At 39.0% G+C, this 22673-nt stretch overlaps 1 protein-coding gene across 4 annotated transcripts in view; it reads right to left on the bottom strand.

Moving 5' to 3' along the window:
* Positions 1 to 349: 349 nt before the first annotated feature.
* Positions 350 to 22673, bottom strand: part of src (v-src avian sarcoma (Schmidt-Ruppin A-2) viral oncogene homolog) — a 56093-nt gene continuing 33769 nt past the window's right edge. Inside the window, exons 2-14 of one of the 4 annotated variants that reach the window (XM_057823288.1) lie at positions 22207 to 22467; positions 19746 to 19845; positions 18259 to 18276; positions 17102 to 17200; positions 16422 to 16448; positions 16184 to 16287; positions 8862 to 9011; positions 8629 to 8784; positions 7080 to 7259; positions 6625 to 6701; positions 6305 to 6458; positions 6078 to 6209; positions 350 to 2513 (exon numbers count right to left, since the gene is read on the bottom strand). In XM_057823288.1, coding sequence (XP_057679271.1) covers positions 2305 to 2513; positions 6078 to 6209; positions 6305 to 6458; positions 6625 to 6701; positions 7080 to 7259; positions 8629 to 8784; positions 8862 to 9011; positions 16184 to 16287; positions 16422 to 16448; positions 17102 to 17200; positions 18259 to 18276; positions 19746 to 19845; positions 22207 to 22459 — 1659 coding nt within the window. In that variant the 5' untranslated portion in view covers positions 22460 to 22467 and the 3' untranslated portion in view covers positions 350 to 2304. The remainder of the gene's footprint in view (positions 2514 to 6077; positions 6210 to 6304; positions 6459 to 6624; positions 6702 to 7079; positions 7260 to 8628; positions 8785 to 8861; positions 9012 to 16183; positions 16288 to 16421; positions 16449 to 17101; positions 17201 to 18258; positions 18277 to 19745; positions 19846 to 22206; positions 22468 to 22673) is intronic. The other 3 variants (XM_057823302.1, XM_057823296.1, XM_057823311.1) reach the window with 3 other exon arrangements.

Below are 22673 nucleotides of genomic sequence, written 5' to 3'. Positions count from 1 at the left end.
GAACTTGGTGGGAGCCTTCTCCGTTAAATCCTTCTCCCTTTGGAACTCACTCCCTAAATCCATCCGCACCTGTTCAGACCTTCCTTAATTAAAAAAAAAAAAAAAAAAAAATGCTAAAAATTCCTCTTTTTAAACTATTTTAATTTATATATATTTTTTCTATTGTTATGCTCACGTTGCTGGCTGCTTTTCAACTGTAAAGCATCTTTAAGCATCTGTAAAAGCGCTTTACAAATAAAATGTATTATTATATAAAAGTTATTAAAGTGGTTAAAAGAAAATGGACATGGTATTTAAACTTGTCATATGAAAATAATAATGAGATCAAAAACATAATATATTTCACTTTTCTTTTTATTCAAGCAAACTTTTAAAATCTGAACAATATTGAGGAGTTACCAAAAAGCTATAATCTCATTTCCATTGAATACAGTAGAAAAGAATATGTACCGCAGCGGTATCACCAGTGTGTGTGTACACATATCCAGTATGTAAATTTTATATACTGTACATGCATGCACGCACACAAGTCTGCATAGTCTGAGAAGAGTAATATAACCCCACAGTAACTGTTTTCGTCTGGTCGACAAGGAAGCAAACTTGCAATATGGCCCTTCTTTTGCATGTATATTTCAACATTTTTCTTTGTGAAAACACAATTGAGGCAAATAACCAAACTAAGATCAAAATGAGTTTACAGGGTTGAGATGATGCTACAACTCGCAAATGAATCATTTTATTGCTGCAACAAGCGCGCGTACCTCAGTCTGAATGCCAATCCATCTGCTCATGCATCACCAGAACGATTTAGAACATAATCAACATGTAAACATGTATGGCTGTTGGAAGATCAGTACTGTTGTTTTTCTCCAAAAACAACCAATAAAGTTTTCACAGAAATACATGCATAAATAATTATTACTGCAACACAAAAGTGTTTTCATTGTAAGCACATCTTAAACATAACATATTTCAGAAAGGTACTGAAAAGATTAAAGATTATGTATGGAGTATTGGGTGGCCACAGTGAAAAGAAAAATACAATGAATTTACAGGCGGTGCAATGTTGAGAATTAAGTTGTAATATAAAAGTAAAACTGGTATCTAATGAGGAAATAAATTGCAATATGAGAAAATACAGGTTATGTTGATGCTTTATGTTAAGACCGTATATAATCCTAAATAAATGACTATTCATTGCATTATGATTTACTGTAGATTCCCACATTAACTATATTGTGGTAAATCTTTTGTGCTATTCTTTTCACATTGAGACTTTTTTCATATCATTTTTCTTTTCCATGTGGCCCAGATACAGCGCAATTATGAGATGCTAAATGCAAAAAGCGTTATTTTTTAAAAGAAATAAATTATAAAAATTATATGTGTAATTATACAAATTATAAACATTCAGTATATTTACAATTGCATTTATTTCAAGATGCCAAATAATTTGCCGTGCCTGAAGTACATGGGAGGGCTTCCTCTTAGGCCCCGTACACACTAATCTCAAGCATAAACACATCATCAATAGTTAGGCCAGCAAGAGGCTCATTATTCCAGTGTATGGTTGTGCTAGCATTGAATACAAAATGGAAGTGGCCCAAAAATAAGGGATTTCAGATTCACCTGCTAATAACTCATGTGCTGTCACTGACGGCAATAGACATCTAATCTATTTGGGTTAGGAGGGCTGTCATTGAATGATCATGTTTGGACCGGACGTCTATTGCCATCAATAGCAGTGAAATAAGCTTGACAAAGCGTGACCAAAAAAGTCACTTGAGTACCTTTGCACAGTGGATGGGCCTAGAAAAACATTGGCACACACATTTTTTATTTCTTCTTCTCCATCCTGAGCTGAACTTTATCAGTAGCCATTTCTTTCGTCACACTTGATTTGAGGGAGACTCTGCCTCCAATTGCGAGGTGTCAGCCACACCCAAAAGAAATTGTAGAAGAAAGCGAAAGGTTTGTAGCTGAATTCATTCCAGCTCATTGCAGTCTGCTGAGCATAATTAAAAAATGGAAGACAACAAGCCAGCGTTCATCAAAAATGGAGGAAAAATAGCTAGTTTCACTTTTCAACAATGTTTTTTTTTTTTTTTGCGTCGATGTCACCAACATTAGAAAAGAGACAAAAACTCAAGTGTATGATTAAAAGAGCACAAGAGAAGCCCTCCTTTGGAACACTGTGGTCTTTGTGGCGGTCACATTGAACAAGACTGGAAGTTGCTGCTGATTGGCCTGAAATGTTGCTGCCTTTGATCCCAGTTTTATTCATTCTTTTAGGTGCCTGCTGCCTCACAAGTTCTCGCCGGGCTGGTACTGAGGCTCAGTGGAAGTAAAGTAATCCTCCAGGAAGCTCTGCAGGTACTCGAAGGTGGGCCTTTCCTCTGGATCTTTCTTCCAACATGTCAGCATCAAGTCGTGCAGAGATTCAGGGCACTCTGCAGGGCACGGCATCCTGTAACCGCGCTCCACCTGGTCCAGAACCTCGCGATTTACCATACCTAGGAGAGCGCATGAACACACGACACACACAACCACAGATTAAAACATCTATATCAATGAAAGGAAGAAATCAATATCTCACAAAAGTGAGTACTATGTTGTATGTAACTATGTTGTACCTTTTTATTGGACAATGTTGGCACTTATTTTATAGCTTGATCCTTAAAATTATTATGTCTGTAGACCAGTACTTCTCAAATGGTGGGGCGCGCCCCCCCAGGGGGGTGCAGAGCGATGCCAGGGGTGGCGCGAGTGACCTCGGGGAACATGCTTTTTTTTTTTTTTTGGCTGTACTAGAATAAAGTGTACTTGCACATCCACTCCGTGGGTGGCAGTGGCGCTCTCATTTTCAAAGTGCGTGCAGTATTTTTGAAGTAAGCAAGAGCACACGGAAGAGACTCATGCACAGCTGGAATCACGCAGCGACCCACTGTCTTCTCCGGTTCTCACGTGTCCGGCCGAGAAGTGCCGTTTTCGGGTTGGGATCGTCACGACCACCGCCCTCACCTACGGTTCTCCCTCGGCCGCCGAGAATGCGCTTTTTTTCGGGCCGTTTGCCTTTTGGCTTTGACTTTTAATATAGTGGGAAATGAGGAAAGACCACTGTTTACTGAGTCTAAAAATGATTATAGGGGAGAGTCTGAAGCCAAATCAGTTAAGACGCCACTAAAAGACATTAGACCTCAATCTCATTGATAAGCCGCTTGATTGTTTTTCAGCGAATATTGCCAATTGTCACAATCGTCCCGCTTTGTCAGTGTTATATCAGTAAACCAGTGAGCACTGTGGTGAATCAGCGAAAATAAAAACTTTCCTTCTGTCCAAAGACCCCCCCCCCCCCCCCCCCTTCTATTCAGTTTTGTTTTTTTCGGCCCAATTTTTTGGCATGTTGTCCTGAAGAGTAAATGTTTCTAATCATTTTGAATTTGTTATTATTTGCTGATTTTATTACATTTTATTTTTCAGTATCAAATGGTCAAAAAGGTACCTTGAGTGTATTTTTACAGTTTGGATGTGACTTAAAAAAAATTTTTTTTTACTTCAGGCAAATTGATGCGCGTTGTCTTTTCTGTTGCAAGCAAAACAATGTTAATAAAGTTTTACTTTATTATAAGTTGATCTATGTTACTTTTTTTCTTTAATAGAAAAAAAGGACACACTGTTAGGCTGAGGCATACTTATAGTAATATTATAGACAAATGATACTATTTACAGTGGCGGCAGAGAGTTGGGGGGGGCGAGAAACATTTACGTCTTCCTTGGGGGGGGCGTAACAGAAAATAATTGAGAAGCACTGCTGTAGACACAAAAAAATCTTGAAATAATAAAGTAATATTTTTTTTCCTGCTGATTTTCAGCACGTAATAGAAATGGCGACTTTTATTTCTTAACCGCTTGAGCCTGATGTCATTTTGGACAAAAGATGGACTCCTTCCCCATAGACTTCACCATAAGTTGACTAGACAGCTCCTACAGACATTGCGCCATGCCTTCCCGTAGGGGGCCGTGCCAGGCAGAGCGTTGTGCGGTTTTCACTGCTATCAACTCAAACACACACTGCGTTGAAACGCCAGATTTAGGTGGAAAAGGACAAAAGTCAAGAGTGATTTGGTCGAGGATTCAAAGGAATTATTATGTAAAATAGCACTATGCATGCACTTTGAAACATTGTGAAATAAATGAATGGGAAAGAATTAGCATAACTTTAGCTTGAAATATTTACGTAAAATGAATGATAGTTGCCAGTTTTTTTGCCTTTAATCAAGAATCTAGACTGTTTTACGTTCATATCAATAGAAATTCTGGGATTTACGCATTTATTTACAAGAACTTTCAACTTAAAAAGCTTTTTTTTTTTTGTGATGGCCGCCATGTACTGTAGTATCCATACACAATAGCGTAACTTTACATTCAAGTGATCCAGTTATTTTCAGCCAACTGCCCGCTTTTTGGCAAAAAAAAGAGTAATTTAGACATTTCAACGTCCATACGAAAAAAATCCGGCTTTTGCGTGTTTTATTTTATGTAACATTTCAATCTAAAAACGAAGAGGGCCAGATAGACTGCAAGATGTGCTGAGGCAATAGTAACATCGGAATTAAACCTAAATTAGTTGTGATTGTATATCGAAAAATGCTAATTTTGCTTTTGTTGAGTAAAATTAGGATGATTCTGCATGCTCTCCTGAAGTATTAAGTTTCCGATTTGAAAACTGAGTGATTTATTAGCTGTTGAAAACTTGCACTTAATTTAAAAAAAAACACACAAAAAACAAACCTAAGTCGCTATTTCGGGCAAAAACTTATATGTTAAATATTGCTATTGATCCCGAAAATATAGGTAATTATCTCTGTATTTGGAGATTTTTGTGCATCTAGTGTAAAATTTGATAAATTTATAGCCATTTTAAGTTTTGTTATACTTTATAAAAAATTCATCGGAGATTTTATTAGGGAACGACTTTGAATTTTTTATGTCGCTGCTCATCGGGACTCATATATGCCTACTTGAGGTGGCTGTTTTGGTTTTAGGTCGCTAGCGGCTTTGGTTTTGAAAATATTTGAATTTTAAGTTTTTGAAAATTAGTCCCCTACAGATCCCGTCAACTGATAGGGAAGTCTATGCCTTACCCTATTAAGTCCATTAATCTTTCCCCATTGTTATTTTTACGCAATAGTGATCAATTTAAATAGTGTGAGGGAGAAGAAAAATTGAAGCTTTGACAGCTCACAATGTCTAAGATGTTAGCAACTGCTCCTTGTGTACTTTCTCATTGTTTGAATACAGAGAATGACTATTAAGGTGTGTACTGATTATTTTCCTCACCATGGGTTTAATGAAACATTGTACGCCCATGGCTTTAATAATTGGTTTGGATCCTTTTACGAAGTTTACAGCTATTTGTACAGCTTGTTGTGAATTGGGTGGAGCGATGTGACTGCCAAGATGTTTTTTTTTCTTTTGCATACTACACTAGCAATCAAATATAATTTTGTCACACTGCTGTGTCTGTATGAGTGTGCAATGGTACATGATTGCTTGAAGAGTGTGTTGCTTTAAAATGAGGAGAGCTGGGGGCCATTCCAGAATGGACGAACAATTCAATGTGGCTTAATGTCTCAAACAAGCAATCAATCTACAGTATACCAAAATATACAGTATGCAAACATCTCTACCAATGCACATTCAACCTCTGAAAATATCTAATCATTATTCTTTTAAATTCCCTAACAAGTTGTCATTTTGTGTGGGTGTGTGTGGGGAGGGGGGTATTCCGCTCAAAAGTGACGATATATAAATTGTGAGTAAATACTGTTCCTTTATGGTATATTACATTGTGCAGACTGGCATTACATTGAATTTGGTGTCCAGTTACTGTATGTTGGTGAGATCACAACAACTAATGGGGGTATATCTCGTTTGGCCAAAGGTGTGTGAAAGGTGTGTGTTGCAGGGGCAATTAGTCACATATTTATTATACTATCTAAAATGGATGCTAATTCAAATTAAAATTTAAAGTTCCAATGTGGCTTTATAATGAGAGCTAAATAAACATGGCTTGCCTGGATATGGCACTCTTCCTTTGGTGGCCAGTTCAGTCAACAGGATCCCGAATGACCAGACATCAGATTTAATGGTGAAGCGTCCATAGTGAGCCGCCTCCGGAGCTGTCCATTTAATGGGAAATTTGGCTCCTAGGAAACAAGTTAGCACACGCAGCGTTTCAAGTGAATGCTGAAGTTCCCAACATGGAGACTAAATTGCCACTGGAGACTGACTCCTTGCTGACCTTGTCTCGCTGTGTATTCGTTATCCTCGATGAGGCGAGCCAAGCCAAAATCAGCCACTTTACACACCAGGTTATCTCCCACCAGGATGTTGGCGGCTCTCAGGTCTCTGTGCACATAGTTCATCCTCTCCACATATGCCATCCCAGAGGCAATCTGACAAAGAAGCAGGTTTCTATATTGAACTACAACCATCGAAACAATGGTATAATAAAAAAAAAAATAAAAAAAAATGAGATATTTAAAATGCAAGGGGTTAAACTTTTTGGCCCATGTACCATCCTCCAAACTGAAATCACAAAATTACAGTATATATGCTGACCTGTGATGCCATGTCCACCAGCTGAGGGAGTCGGAGCATCTTGCCCATTTCACCTTTTAGGAAATCCAGTAAACTACCTGTTGTCCAGGCGACAGAGAGTGGGGTAGCATCAAAAAACTGGTTAAAGTTCTGATGGTGTTTAATATGGAAGCTTTTTGTTCCCTTTTACTAGATTTGGTCTGTTTTTCAACCCTGCATGGGTTGCTTTTCACATATTACAAAGTGTGAAGTCTCAAAATGCATCATAACCAGTGTTGTTAATCTTATTTTTTCCCCTTATTTTCCAATTTGATTGAGATGTTCAGAAGGTAACAGGCCAATTTATTTTTTTTTTTTCTAATTTCATATTTTTACACTAAGTCAGAAAACGATATGGGTGTTTGTGACAAAGCGCCACAACCACAAGACCTCGCAAAGTCATTGTAGAAAACCATAATCAATGAGTCTATGCCAACCTTTTCCCATGTACTCAGTGACAATGTAGATGGGCTCCTCTGACACCACGGCGTAAAGCTGAACCAGCTTCTCGTGCCTTAGCTTCTTCATGACCTGGGCCTCCTGCAGGAATGCTTCTGGAGACATGGTCCCAGGTTTCAGCGTTTTGATTGCCACACGGGTTGTACCGTTCCATGTTCCTGATAAAACACACATTGGCATCAACAATCGCAATTAGCCAACCCGTGAAAATATTAGATCAAAGTTTTCGACAGTGGCCTGCTTGTAAAGACTCGAGGTTGTCAGTAACACCCCCCCTCCCACTATAGTCTTTGTTACCATATTTTTCGGACTTTAAGTCGCAGTTATTTTCATAGTTTGGCAGAGGGTGCGTCTTATACTCTGTGTGATTATTTACGGTCGGGTCGGGCCGACTTTTTTCTCGCTTACTTTTTAAAAAATAAATATATATTCATATATTTATATAAAACGATGTATGCATGTTAAATAAAATAGATAATTTGGATAAAACAGAGAAGGCACTGTGCATGCCTGCGCACGTGAACACAGTGGCCTCGCTTTCTTTTCAATCTTCCCCTCCCGCACGCATCCTGGTATTTCCTTTATGGAGCAGCTATTGGAGTGAAAAACAAACTAAAGACAGGGGAATTGAAAAGCAAACACCTGTGGTAGGAGTGGGATATGGAAAGGATTCAAATTGATTGTTGAAGGTGCCAGACAGAAAACTGTGTCGGCTTCGCTGAATGTAAACGAATGTGGCGCTTTGGTCTCATACGAGAAATATATTTGACAAACTTTTCCAGCGAGTAAATAATTTTTATAATGATCATATAAATATTCAGGCTATTTATACATTGAGAAAACTTTTTCTGCCAACTCGAGATTAAAAAAAGTGTCAAATCCACTATCCGCCTGTTAGAACAGACACGCAAATTGAAAAGATATAAATGTTTATTGAATATCCATCTTACAGTCTTGTTTAACTGGGAGAATTCGTTACAAAAGACAGGCTTTAATTTGTTATCATTATGCATATATGTACTAGCATGATCACAAACGTGATCACACAAAACGCGACCACACATCGCATGCCCGCATTTCCTTCTCCTCCTGAGTCCTAACAAATAAAACATAAAATTTCTTTTTTTTTCAGGCTCGTGCCTACGAATAAAACATAAAATTTCAGTTTTTTTCGGGCTAGGGCAAGCAAATCAAGGTAATTAATTGGACTCGGGCTGCGTCAGGCTTTAATACCCACGGGCCGGTCGGCGTCATGTAATGTTAGCATACTGTACACCTATTCAGCCTGTTGTTCTCTAATATTTTAAATTGCCTTTCAAGATGACATGTCTGTTCTTGGTGCTGGATTCTATCAAATAAATTTCCCCCCCAAAATGCGACTTATACTCCGGTGCGATAAATATACGGTATGTTTTTTTCCTTGTCATTGCGCATTTTTTGGCTGGTGCGACTTATACTCAGGTGCGGCATATAGTCCGAAAAAGACGGTACTTTGGTAATACTGGGCTAGATGACAGCCATTCTTACCCATCCAAACCTCTCCAAAGCAGCCCTGTCCGAGCTTGAGGTCTAGACGAAGTGACTCTCTGGGAATTTCCCACGCATCCTTGGCTAAGCCCTGAGTCTGAGGCTTCAGCACTGGACAGATGTCGGTCAGACTGTGGCATAGTCCGTCTGCGTGTTCTGGAGACATAAGACAACAGACAGTGTTTCTGTCATCGACAAGACTACAATCATGATAATGAGGCGAAGTGACTCACTGCGGTAGTGATTGACAAGTTGCTGCAGAGTGCTAAACTGCGTGCGGGAAGTAATGTAAAAGCCACCGCTGTCCAACTTTCTGATCTTGTAGTGTTTCACATTCAGCCCCTTGGTGTTATCGTAGTCCAGCACAGACAAACAATAAGCACCTGCACACAGAAACAACATGAGAGAGCTTAAACATAGTATCAGAGTTTATCTTATCATAGAATAACAGAAATCAGGAAAACCTCCATCTCAGTTGATTAAATGAAAAACACAAATCAATGCGATGCTCTTGTGCCAAGTTAACGAAACAGGTATTGTATTATAATAGTAGGCCCTCCATTGTATATTTACTTAAGCAACCGAATGAGAGTAGTTTTGCCAGCTACGAACAGTCAGTTGCTGAGCTATAACCATGAACAACCATTCAAACTCGCATTCACACCTTTTGAATCGATGAATCCGACTACGTTTTTGAACTGAAGACTTACATTTTTTGAGCATGAGTGCAAATCATACATGGAATTTCATAAAATGACAAAATTTTCACCACACCATAAGAGGGAGACAGAAAGAGGAGAAATGCAGGATGAATGTAAAATGAAAGAAATTAAAACTCATTAGAACTCTGCCTTTTTGGTACAGAATCATAGGAGTGCCAAAGAAAAAAAATACATTAAAAAAAATATAAAAAATAAAGAATACATAAATGAAAATATAAAAGTATATTTGTTCATTTAAAATCACAAACGGAAATAACAATGGCAATTTTTGTCATTGACTTTTACTTTTTCTCAATGAAAAATACAAACGGAAAAAACTATGGCAATGTTTCTTTTGCCTTCTCTATTTTGCTTGCCATTTTCTTTGCCTTTGCTTTTACTAAAATGAATGGTCTGTCAATCAAAGGGCGTTGGGAGGGGCTTTCCAAACAGGAATAGTAGTCGATAGCCGATTACGCCAAATTTACCTGAAGAGGTACAGTCTGTATCACGTACGATTTTTGATTCATCATTTATTTGGAGAGGTATTTTCACAACTGCTTAGAGGAGCAGCTCACAGGCTGGATGAGTCACCTTAGCCAACTACCCCGTCACCAAGACGCTGTCGATAACTAACCCTTTCCTGTTTGGAAAGCCCCTCCCAAGGCCATTTGATAGACAGACCATTCCTTTCGGTAAAAGCAACGGCAAAGAGAATGGCAAGCGAAACAGAAATAGCAAAACAAAAATTGCCATTGTTTTTTTGGTTTGTGTTTTTCAATGACAAAAAGTAAAAGTCAATGACAATAATTGTTATTGTTTTTTCCGTTTGAGATTTTCAATGACAAAATAAACTTATATTTTCATTAATTTTTCTTTATATTTATTTATTGTTTTTTAATTTTTAATTTTTTTTTTTTAAATTTTGGTATCCTGTGATTCAATATTTAGGACAGCTTGCTTTCGACTTACAGTATGCTGCTGTAAATATCACCGGCAATGCCACTAGAGGGCAATCTACATCAAATTAAATGTTTGGATAACAGCATTCCCCTGGCCCCGGGCAGTGCCCTTGGCCATTTTTTCATGTGTAAAAGTGGGTGAGAATGGTCCGTAGCTGTACATGTACAGACCTCATCTCCACACTGACCTAATTCTCTCTGGCTAAGCCAGCCAGGACCTCCGCATGGCTCCTTCTCACATAGTCACTGTCCCCTCTGACATCCATTAACTGTCCCTGTTTCTCATTTTAAACAGAACCTAATAACCAGAAATAGGACACACACATACACAAACAGCTGAACCCAAAGGAAGAATGCAGCCTATCGGAAGCATCTTCAAACATATCCGAGAGGCATCTCATCGGATATTTTCCCATCTGCTTAAGTTAGCCCGGGACAGCTGACGATTAAAAAAAAAAAAAAGAAAAAAAAAAAAAAAAAAAAAAAAAAATGAAAAGAGTAATGTTCCACCCTCCTTGTTGCAACATGTTTGGAGAAATGTGTTACGGAATTCAAACTACTAAGGCCATTAAGAGCTAAGACAATTCAATGTGTTATGGTATTTTTTTGCGAGCATTTTTCATTATCATGCCATCCGTTTTCAAAAGCGACTGCTGGCTGCCCTAAATAAGGTCGTGCCCCTAAGGGGCATTAACATGGTGACTAGTGGCAGAGTTGTTTTGAGCCCCGAATCTGTCAAAATCGCACAAAGTCCTATTCAGTTGACTGTTGATCAGCATATTAGACAAACTCTATTAGCCCCACATTGAGGAAATTTGAAACATGTTTGAAGCAGGTTTCTATTTAGTGGTAAATTTAAGGCAAGGTCATTCTGAGTCCTAGTCATCACTATTAACTGCAGAAAAAGAAAACCTCTACAGAATTTTATTGCTGTCTTTAGCTTTTAACATTGAAAATCAAAAATAAAAATGGCGAAAGGTAATAAATCCAAATGTTATGACTTTTACACATTTCTGAAGTTTTGATCTGTTACTGGAAAACGATAACTTGTGTCAATTGTAAAGTGGATTCACAAAAATCAGCAACGGACAAATGAAGGGAAACATCAAGAACACAGGCAGACAGGTGGAACAGATGAATGTATCGGCTCCATAGAATATAAATATTGACACACATAACATTGTGGTGTGAGCTAGTTAGAGTTTACTGGAACACAAATCATTGTGAAAGACTGCGTCTCCACGTTCCACAAAATCAACCCGTTCAAAAAATGTTGTAAGACTCACTGTAAATTCTTATGAGAGACTGTGCATACATGCCTTCATAGTTGCTGTTGGCAATATACCGCTGTGTATTTACTACTGATGCACCGATACAAGTATCGGCAGGGGGGCCGATCCCTCCCGAAATGGTGGTATCGGCGAGTACCGACAAACAGGGCGCCGAAACCATTTACAGGTCCGGCAACACTGAACGTAGCCTTTTTTCTCCGGACACTTTCTCCCCACTACTTTGCATGCCACGCAGCTATGGCTATTGACCTGCTCCAGACCAATGAGAGCGGGCCAATAGTTGCTCTTAACCAATGCTGGGGCAGCTTTTTCATATGGAGGAATAACAAACTAGGAGTAGGAGAACAAAATGTCGGCGGTTTCGGAATATTTCAGCGTCGAGTACGATGGCTGGTGATGGATAGCAGCAACAAACCCTGGGCAGTGGGATGAGAAGAGTGAAGCAGCAACACAGATGCCAGAAGAAAATCACTGACTGCTGTCTGTAACCTACCCCTTGCCTTCGTTGAAAGCGTGGGAATCCTGCTTTTTATGGTTCACGCAGTACCTAAGTATAAGGTCCCAAGTCGCAAATGAATCAAGGAGATGACTATCCTTCTTTAAAAAATGAAGTAACAAACATGTTTTAGAAAAGCTGGAGAAGGCAGGGGCCATAAGCTTTTCAACCGACGTCTGGAGCAGCCAAGTCTCCCAACTTTCCCTACTTAGCTTGACAGCCGATTGAAAAGCGTAGTGCTTCATGCGAATTAATTCAAGGGATCACACACCGGCCAAGATATTGCTGCTCAACTGAAGCATCCCGAAGTCAAAGGTCAGGGCTGTCAACAAACTTGCAGGTGCCAGGGGACAAGAGACCATTATAGGGCCCCCCCACCACACCCCTGCCAGCGGCTTGTCACGACAACATACGCAGTGCTTTTAACGTTTTGGAAGCAATGACAATTTCCATCGTATGTCCCATGTAGGCTACAATACAATACAACTGACAGTGCTATGCCTGCATGCTAAGCAACAAAACAGTATAACTAAACATCCTGTGCCTGCCCCCTCCACATGGGAGTGAGACCAGGGACACGCCCCCTCCTCAGCCCTGACTGTGGGATGCCCGACAGCTCCCTGTCTCGCCCTGACAGGCTCCTCTGCTGTTCCACTGCTGCTTGTTTGTGCTGTTTCGGTGATGGATTCGTATTAGCCTTTGCTATAATACACAGTTGGTTGTAAACCCAAGATAAATCCAGCCGCCAGAACCAAGTCTGTTCAGCCTCACGCACCTGCTCCCCACAGATTTACATATATCCCTGATTCCCCAACACCTTCTCTCTCCTCAGCTCAACCCAAACAGCATGTCTTGTCATACTACAGCTCAATAGGCTACAAGCGGCCGGTGACAGACTCGAATCGGGCTTTAGTCAAGGTGACCGCGAATGTAAACTTTCAGTGTTAGCGGCTGTTGTTCACTTACCGACATCACCGTCCACAGCCAACTCTAGCCCTAATTCTCTGGCTTCTTGTCCCCGTTTTAAAAACGTCATCATTTTTTTCTTGTTCACCTCTATTTAGAGCAGCGGTCTCAAACCGACTCCACAAAGGGCCGCAGTGGGTCCTGGTTTTTGTTCCAACAGATCCAGCACAAACAGTTCAACCAATGAGGTTTCTACTAACATAAGCAGCACCTGATTGCAATCAACTGATTACACTTGTAAGAAACCAGATTGGTGAAAAGGTATTTGTCTCGTTTGGTTGGAATGAAATCCAGTACCCCCTGCGGCCCTTTGAGGACCGGTTTGAGACCACTGATTTAGAGTTTATAACAATGAAAGATTTTAATTTTCCGCTTCAGGTGTAGCCTTAAGTGCTCCAGAGCGGGGTCAAATCATTCTCTGCTAAGACAGAGGGGTTGGGGTGGGCGTTGTGCAAAAAAGGAAGAAATATATATTTCAAATATTTAATATGTTAAAGTTTTTAAGTATATATCGAGTAGAACATAATATTTACATACAATAATTTAACTAAAAAAAAAATTGTGAATGTGAAGTAAAATAAATTAAGGGTCATTCAGGGGCACCTATGGTCCTGAGGCCCCCCACCTGTCCACGGGCTTGTCAAAGGTACTTTACTTTTATTGTCTTATAATGTACTAAAAGAAATGCCGCAGTAATTTGAGACCTGTTTCAAAACTGCTGTAGAAGTAAGCAAAGTAAGCTAAGTGGCTAAGCTGTGTGTGTGTGTGCGCTGTTTGCATTTGTGCGTTGCTATAGATGGAGTTGAGTTATTTGGTGTTGGTGCACAAAGAGGGAGGCTAATAGAGAGACAGGATGCTGTGGTCAATTATTATTATTATTATTACTTATAATTTCATGAAAGTTGCACTGTTGCCTTTGAGAGGTTTAAAAAAGTTTATTCAGTTCATTCAGAGGTTATTATTATGAATGTATTTTTATTTTCTTACTGCTGGGCTAGTATTATACATGTTTTAATTTCACAAATTTAGCATTATTTTGGCCTTTGAGAGCCAAAGGTTGATTAAACTATTGTCACCCATACCAGGTATGCAGTAAAAAGTTCTTCTGGATTCACTTTGTATTAGTCTTTTTCCTGTTTAGCAAAGGTAAGCAGCAGCCAGACAAAGCCATGATAGCAATAATTTCACATCCAAGTATGTAGCTCTTTGAAAAAAAAAAAAAAAAAAAAAAAAAAAAAAAATATATATATATATATATATTAGGGCTGTCGAAATTATCGCGTTAACGGGCGGTAATTAATTCACGCTAAAATATTTGACGCAATTAACGCACATGTCCCGCTCAGACAGTATTCTGCCTTTTGGTAAATTTTACAGCAAGGCTTTTTGTGCTGTCTAACAGCGAACTCTTGTGGTCGCTTTGCGACATGGTTTATTGTTTTCTTGCCAGTTCAATATGGCTGCACGACGTCTCGGGCTGACGCCTACGTTGTAATGTGCTTATATGATCCTTGGACAAGATTTGTCAGTAAGTATGGTTGTTGTAAAGAATGTATATATTATGTTAGTAAGCGAAATGTTATATTTTTTGTATGAGACGCTTTTTGTTTATGTTTAGTGAACCTGTATAGCGTGCTAAGCTAACGTTGTTGCTAATGCAATGCTTGTGTACTATTTTTGGAGTTTTACGACGGTCTAAAGAGGACAATGGTTTGAGGCCATTTTATTAATAAATCAGATGAAAAAGGAAGAAGTCTGATTATTAAGGCGCCGTTCCCTAGCTGTCTAGCTTTGGAAAAAGTAGACGCTTCGGAGTGAGGGCAGCATAGACAGATTTATATGACAGTAGAGTGAAATGCCCGCTACAGTCCTTATGTACCGTATGTTGAATGTATATATCCATCTTGTCTTATCTTTCCATTCCAACAATTTATTTTACAGAATATATATATAATTTACAGAAAAATATGGCATATTTTATAGATGGTTTGAATTGCGATTAATTGCGATTAACTACGATTAATTAATTTTTAAGCTCTAATTAACTCGATTAAAAATTTTAATCGTTTGACAGCCCTAATATATATATGTATATATATATGTATATACAGTAATTTGATATTGAAACACCTCTTGATGTTTTCGTTTTATACAATTTGTAAAATTAGTTTAACTAGTCGTTATTGTTGTTGACGTCACAGGGCGGTGACGCCACATGGTTGCGCTGCCGGGCTTAGAGAGTATGATTCTAGCGACATAAACATGTCATCTGTTCAATCTTTTCAATTTGAAATGAAGAGGAACATCAAAGAGCATGGCTGCACTGTCGATATTTCACAAAATGAGCCGCAAAAGCAAAATGAACCGGAAAGATGGGATGAGACGAGATGAGAGGAGGAAAAAAACTGTTCTTCCAAAATATGCTACACCAGCGAAATGTCTACAAGAGGTGAATTTGACACCCAAAGTACTACCGTGCACTTTCAGCTAGTTTTGTTTAGACACATACAAACAGAACATACTAAAGATGCCTAAAGAAAATACTTCAACGTAGTGATATCAAATAAGGGTGGTTTAAATATGCGACGTGACTAATGTGGTCGACAGATCAACAATCTGCTTTAAGGCTACCACAAGAAAACACAATGCTTAAAAGTAAGAGAGGGAAACACATGCAAAAAGTATTTTGAGAAAATGAAAAGGTAAGAAAAGACTCAATAAAACAAATATGAAGTACTCGCGGCTTTTTACCGATGAGCTCATGTGTTGGACGTCTCGCTACGTAGAAGGAATTGCAGTAACCCGGTAGTATTTGTCAAGTGACAGTGACACTCTACGTTATTACCCAGAGCGTCCATAAAATATGGCGCCCTATGTAGGTCAAAACATGTACTAAATATTATAGATTTTTAAACCAATGGCGATAGTTTATGTGTTTCTAATAACATACTTTAGTAAAAGAGAACAATTGTGGCTTATAAGAACCTACAAGTCTTTAAATCTGAGGTTCCCTTTAAGAAAATCCTAATAGATTGTGTGTGACCACACACAGTGAGGTTCAACTATTTCAATGTTTAGTTTTTATTGTGAGTTTCTCTGCGATTCCTCCCATTCTATTAGAGGGGACGTCAAGCTCACCTTTAGTGGTCTCACTTTCTCTCACCAGGAATGTTCCTCTTCTGTTCTCCAAACTTAGCAGGAGCCTCTCTGAGTCACGGCGAGTGATCTTGCCAAAGTACCACCTGATTTAGTCGAAGAGGGGGGATAAAAGAAGGCACAGGAAGGAACGGGATGGTGAAAGCCAGGCGATCTTATTTTAAAGACAAGAAGAAGCGAACACGTAAATGCACTAATCTCTATGACAACAGCTGCTTACCTGGACTCTGCAGTCAGTCTGAGATGACTGCAGAAGAAGGAAGGCAAAAGGTGAGACAAAGAGATGTTAAAGAAGGTTAGTAAAGCATATCAAGACTGATCTCAGCATTCCCTCTCTGTGAAACGAACAAAAAGGAGGAAAGAAACATACTCAATGGACAAATGTTTTGGGACACAATCCAGCTACAGGAAGTAAAAGGTGAAGGAATGTGGAGTTATTCCCCTTTTACAGCTGAAACAGCTTCCACTCTTCTAGGAATTCTTTCCCAAGACGTAGTAGTGTGGGAATTTTGGTTTATTCGTGAGCTAGGAAATAACCGATGATGTACCTTAAGAGAGGATCTGCTGGCACTTTTTCAATCTTTGTGAACCCAAAGAGTGTTTGATGGTTGTGTTCTTCCTCATCAAAGTCACCCAAGCATGTTTTAGACTTTTTTTTTGTTCACAAGGAACAAAAAAGTGCCTTTCCCAAACTGGATGACAGAATAGTACACTTGCACGAGGTTTGGATATTATTATAAAATAAATTAATATTTATTACTACCAATGAGCACCGATATCGGCGCCCAGGTACCGGTACAAATGTGAAAAGCCCCCATCCCTAGTGCTAATTGAAGAGTGCAAGTGTGACATGCATCAATGATAAAAGTGATGATAAATATCAAGAGAAAAATGCTATACTCTTCTGCTTGGATAGAGTCCGATGGAGCCACGTAATTGCTGGGAATATATCCGCTCTCACCGGTGGTCAGGGAGCGTGCTAGCCACCAATCACCCTCTCTGCAATGACAACATATGTAACATGAGGTACAAAAACACAACATGGGCAGTATGAACTTGGGGGGGATTGTTTGGGGCAGAAGAATATTGATTATTGTGAACTGGCAGGGATGGGCATGGTCAACAAGTTTTTGATTAAGGATTATGAAATTTAGCAGGAATTGTGGTTACAAAAAAAAAAACTAATCTGTAATCGGAATAATATAAATCTCAAAATATTTTTTTATGCTAAAATATACAGCTAATGAGTATTGTTAATCGTGGTCTACAGTACTCAATGCGCCATTATGCTTGATCCTACTAGTTTTTTGACGCATTGAATATTAAAAATAAAACTAAAATGGGGCAAAGTGTCTTGCCCATCCCTAATTTGTTCACATTTCAACAACACATGCAAATATGGATATCACAATGGGGTGGGATTGTGTTTGTATGCTTATTAATAATAGGGAGCAGTTGCTGAAGCTTTGCAACACTGTAATAATAATCTAAAATGCTGAAAAACCTCAGACAGTGTGACTTGAATAAAGAGGGGCATGGCCAGTATGGTTTGGATTTACTGCAAACTTTGGGTAACGCAAGCAAACACCTTTGAAGGGCAGCACATTTGGGATGCTTTCACACCAAGAGTTGCCAATTGGGTTTGTGAAGTTGGTTTGTTTTCACCTGTATTTTTCCTTTCCAAAGGGTGAATGGGCCAAGTTAACCAATACAATAGAATAAATAATAATAAAATATAACATAATAAAACATGTGAGCAGGAAGAAGTAAAATTGTCCCTTGTTGACATCTTCAAACAACATTGACAATCTAGCAGGCTATAGAACACTAGCAAATAGTATTCAGTGGATGCTGCAGTGCTACCATACATGTGTGTAATTAGACAATTGGCATGGTTCATATTTCAGTTGGTTTCGGTTGCACTCTGCTCTCGGGTTTGAGTACTGCGTTAAGTCTTCACACCATGAGCGGAAATTAAGAAGAGAACGATTAAAACAGACTAAATGGCACTAGTGTGAAAGCACCCTTGAATGTAATTTCATTGCAGCTTCACAAACCTGCAGTTCACCTTCCTCCTAGAAAAACGTGACGGACGAAGAAGAGAAACAGCGGGGGGGTTTGAGGGTAGGGAAGAGAAGTGATAGTTATAAGCAGTGGTAGAACAGCATAGCGGAAAATATTTCTTGTCATGATTCGACCGTGAAAAGTAGTAGAGAAGTAAGATCTTGATTCTCATTCAATAGGTGCTTCATTAAAACTGCATAAACGTGACCCCATACCAATTTAGCTTTTTGGTTCAAGGGGGCCAAATATGTTGGTAACCCACCACTGTACTCAGTAGGGACTTCTACATCACCAGATTTTTACTGGGCAAGTAGCGAGGCTCATTGAACTTCTTTTGATTTGGGAAACGACACCCTGCTCCCATTTTTAAAACAAGCAAGACCCCCTTACCTAATTTGACTCCATCATGAAACAATGATGGCAAGGAACCTCACTTTGGTTCACGGGATTATCAAGAGCCTAGGCTTAATGTTTCTGATAGAAACAGTTTAAAAAGTTGGCACACCCTGGTTTTAGTGCCGTTAAAAAAAAACAACAACCCTACTACAACATGATAAATTTATTCGGGACTAATCAGACATCTGTAAATAGTGGAAACTGCAAGTGTGTTTGATTTCTTTTTACAATGAATTTGAATCGGTCTTTATGCTACCCAACCCACGTCATGGTAGCGTGTAAACTAGGGGTGCACGATACCCATTTTTTAAAACCCGATATCGATAACTTGCTGCTCCTCAAGGCCGATACCGATACGATAACTGATAATATATATAGAAGTTTTAAATCTATATTCACCTGAGTTTTTGAACACCTGTAGATAAAAAATACTAGTGGTGGATTTAGCATAGATTTGACTTTGGCCTAATCAGAATTTTCATGATGACATGAACATTATTATAATGAACAAAACAAAGACAAAAAGAGTTTTGACTTCAAATAAAGTGCCCATATTTATTTTTTTCAAATAAATATAATTTCAGGTAATCACAATCAATCAGTCAATATCATTAACGATGTGTTCCACTGAAAAATGAGAACTGATCTTATATATAAACCCAACAGTATTGTGCTTTGTCAGGAGATAAAACATTTGTCGCAACTTTTGCGGTCTTCGTCCATGAAACAACTTTCTTAACCTGGCAGTTATAGGACAGCAAGCAAGCAAGTCAATAACCAAAAGGCGTTTCAAGAACTTGTAAACATAACATTGTAAAATGCAAACATTTTCTAATTGCAGTAGTAAGGTTTATCACTCAGTGATAGAAAAATACGGCCTCTAGAAGAGTAACAAAACTTTGCATGCTAGCAAAACAGGAGTCGAAACAATGCAATCGGATTTATTGGGATGACGTCATAATTTCGATTATCGGACCAATAATTATCGAACCGATAATTATCGTGCACCTCTAGTGTAAACACGACATTATTTTAGCCGTTTACCATAGAAGCAACTTCTTTTTTAATTATCAATAGTCCTTACGTGTTGTTGACTATCTGCAGGCGTTCCCCCTTTCTGAATGACAGATCAGAAGCTGTTCGAGACTCGTAGTCATACAATGCCACAAAGGTTGTTACACCTCCTGTTTGGAGAGGAAACTTTTATGAGTGTGATGCAGGGATTATTAATACAAATGTTAGGCAGTAGACCTGTAGAATGATCCTAAAGATGCAAAACTAATATTCATAGACAACACTTTACAGTTCAAACGAGAGGTGAGAGGAGCATGCGAACTTGATCAGCTTGAAAGGTAACATGACAGTCGAGATGGATAAAGAGTCACTCGCTGCCTATAAGATTTTTTTTAAAATGCAAATTGCATGTCAATTTAAGGCAGGGCAAGGCACAATTATCCAAAAAGTCGGAAGACACAGTTATTGTATTTTCTGCACTGTAAGGCGCATCATCAATTAATGGCCTATTTTAAAACATTTTTCATTTATAGGGCGCACTGCATTTTGAGGCGCAGTAGTAGTAGTAGAGGTTGGGGTTGCGTTATACATCCACTAGATGGTGCTGTACTCAAGGGAACTTCATGTCATGATTAACCAATAATGAGCTATAGACCCTACCCACCGACGTCACAAAATCACGTGATCGCTTTATTGTTCCGCCCCCTTGTCCGTCATTTTGCGTCTGTATTATCAATGGTCTCAATTGATCGAGCAATTTATAATGCATTTCATGGAAGACCCGGTGCTTTCGGATGCAGTAAACTCACTGGATGCGTTGCATAAAAGGCGTTATGTGGAAAAGCTTCAGTTTATCCATTCGCCAGATCCATATTTGATGCCTAAATCGATGTTTTTCAACCCGCTGTCTTCGCCGTATATGCCTGACATCTGCTAGCTACCCTGATATTTACAACTATCTTGTCCACACAAAATCAGCCTATTCTCACGAAAGTTTGAAAAACTTTAAGAGCTTGGAGGCTTATAAATACTTCGTTGCTGGTTGGGTGAAACAGGTCCTCGTCCACGAAAATTCGGCAGGAATCTATCTTGTGCTTGGAAAGGTGAGTTACGAAATTTTCAATTTAAAATCTTTTGTTCTTGCTAACATCCACTGTCAAGTCTAATGTATTTCATGTCATTTGTCAATGGAGCTAGGGCTTTTAATGTTTATATGGTTTAGCGATAGCACTCTCACTACATACATACGTGTATGTTGTCGGCGATTAGCCTAGCAATGATCTTAATTGTGGTTGTCAGCCCAAAACCCTCTAAATATATATTAAATGCATCTTAACAGATATAAAATGACTACTACATAATCTGTGGTAATCGTTTGGATCCCAGTTTTTTCGTCGAATTGCAGCAGCCCATCTCGCTCTCTCCTCTCCGGGTCTCTCGGAATCCGGTAGAACTTCAAGTCTCTCCGTCTATCTTCTCTGTTATTGCAACCGACCGCCACACACGCCTTCACCATTTTGATTATTAATGTTAATGAGCAGAAAAACACGCCGTAAATAGGAGGAATGTACGTAGCCGTAACAGGTAAACACGATGTGTTGACGGACAATTGGGCGGCACCAGTCAGGAGGGCGGAGTTGTGACGTCACGTGGGTAGGGTCTATACAGAATATTAGGTGCATCGGATTATAAGGCTTTTCTGCTTTTGAGGAAATTGAATGCTTTTACGTGCTCCTTATAGCGCGAAAAAATACGGTAATAACAAAAACGATTGAAGTAAAGACACAAATACATGGATAAAAAGCACAAGTCAATTATTGCGTACTTGAACAGATATATGTACGCTGAAGTAAACAATGGCGTTTTTAGCTATGATTTAAAGATTGAAACATTTTCACTGACTGATGTACAGTATGCCTATCAAAGTAAGTGATGACAATGAGATGCCACCGCAGCTGCTGCGTTATGCTATTCACCTCGAGTGACGTTGCAACCTTTCCAGGGTGCCAGATTTGTTTTATGCTCGGTTTGACTTGCCTTTTTTTTCTCAATCTACTGAAAACCAGTGCATCTAGCTTGATGTATGTTGTGATTCAGATGTAAAGCAAAAATCTGGGCAGTGCGCTGTAAAAACGAGTGGAGTTTGGTGCAGTATTTTTTTATGTGGGATGTTTTTACTTGTAAAAGCTTATGCCAACCAAAACACAGCTAATTTAAAGGCTGCAAATTTGCGAGTAGATGAGACATTTTGTTTTACTGTACTTTCACTTTCACTATGTAAAATTTTTGGAGCTGCCTGGAACCTTGTTATACTGTAGCTTTACTATGAGAGTATCAGAATGTTAAAAATATTACTAATATTATCACCTGTGCAGTTAATATCATATGATGAAAAAAAAGGTTTTCTGGAATGTTTTTCCCTTTCTGTTCATCGCGAAAAATGTTGTTTCAAGCTTTACACAAAATGGATTGTGTACAGATGATAAACAGCTAAAATAATAATACTGATGTTTTGAGCAAAAACATCTCACCTGCTAGTGTGATTCTACTCGAAGAGGAGTTGAGGCTACCACTGTCCACACCGCCAAACAGGGCCAGTTCGGCCTTATTACTCACAGAATGGTTGCCACTAAGGCCTCCCTCCACAGTGGCGCTACGACTTGGAGTTAAGGACTGTTGAGCAGAGTTGTGGTGTAGACCACCGGAGCCTCCAGAACTGAGGTTGGCATCGAGGCTGACGGTGCGTGGACCCGTATCTTTGGGCTTACTTTTGGATGTCCCCATTATGAGTCCTGGTAGACACAGAAGTACAGAGAAGGACAGGTGGTTAGGTTAGAAAAGGTGATCACTGAAAACATTGCAAGCCACTCTTTAACAGGAGGTTCTAAAATGGTCTACATCACGTTTTCTCATCTGGTCAGATCCTGGGATCCACATTTTCTATTACTATTATTAACTAGAGGCCCTCTTAACAGACATAAAAAGATAAACGCAGTTT

Source organism: Corythoichthys intestinalis, chromosome 2 (genome assembly GCF_030265065.1).
Source record: "Corythoichthys intestinalis isolate RoL2023-P3 chromosome 2, ASM3026506v1, whole genome shotgun sequence".
NCBI lineage: Eukaryota > Metazoa > Chordata > Actinopteri > Syngnathiformes > Syngnathidae > Corythoichthys > Corythoichthys intestinalis.
Note: the sequence above shows the minus strand (reverse complement) of the source record. Positions and strands in the feature narration are given on the sequence as shown.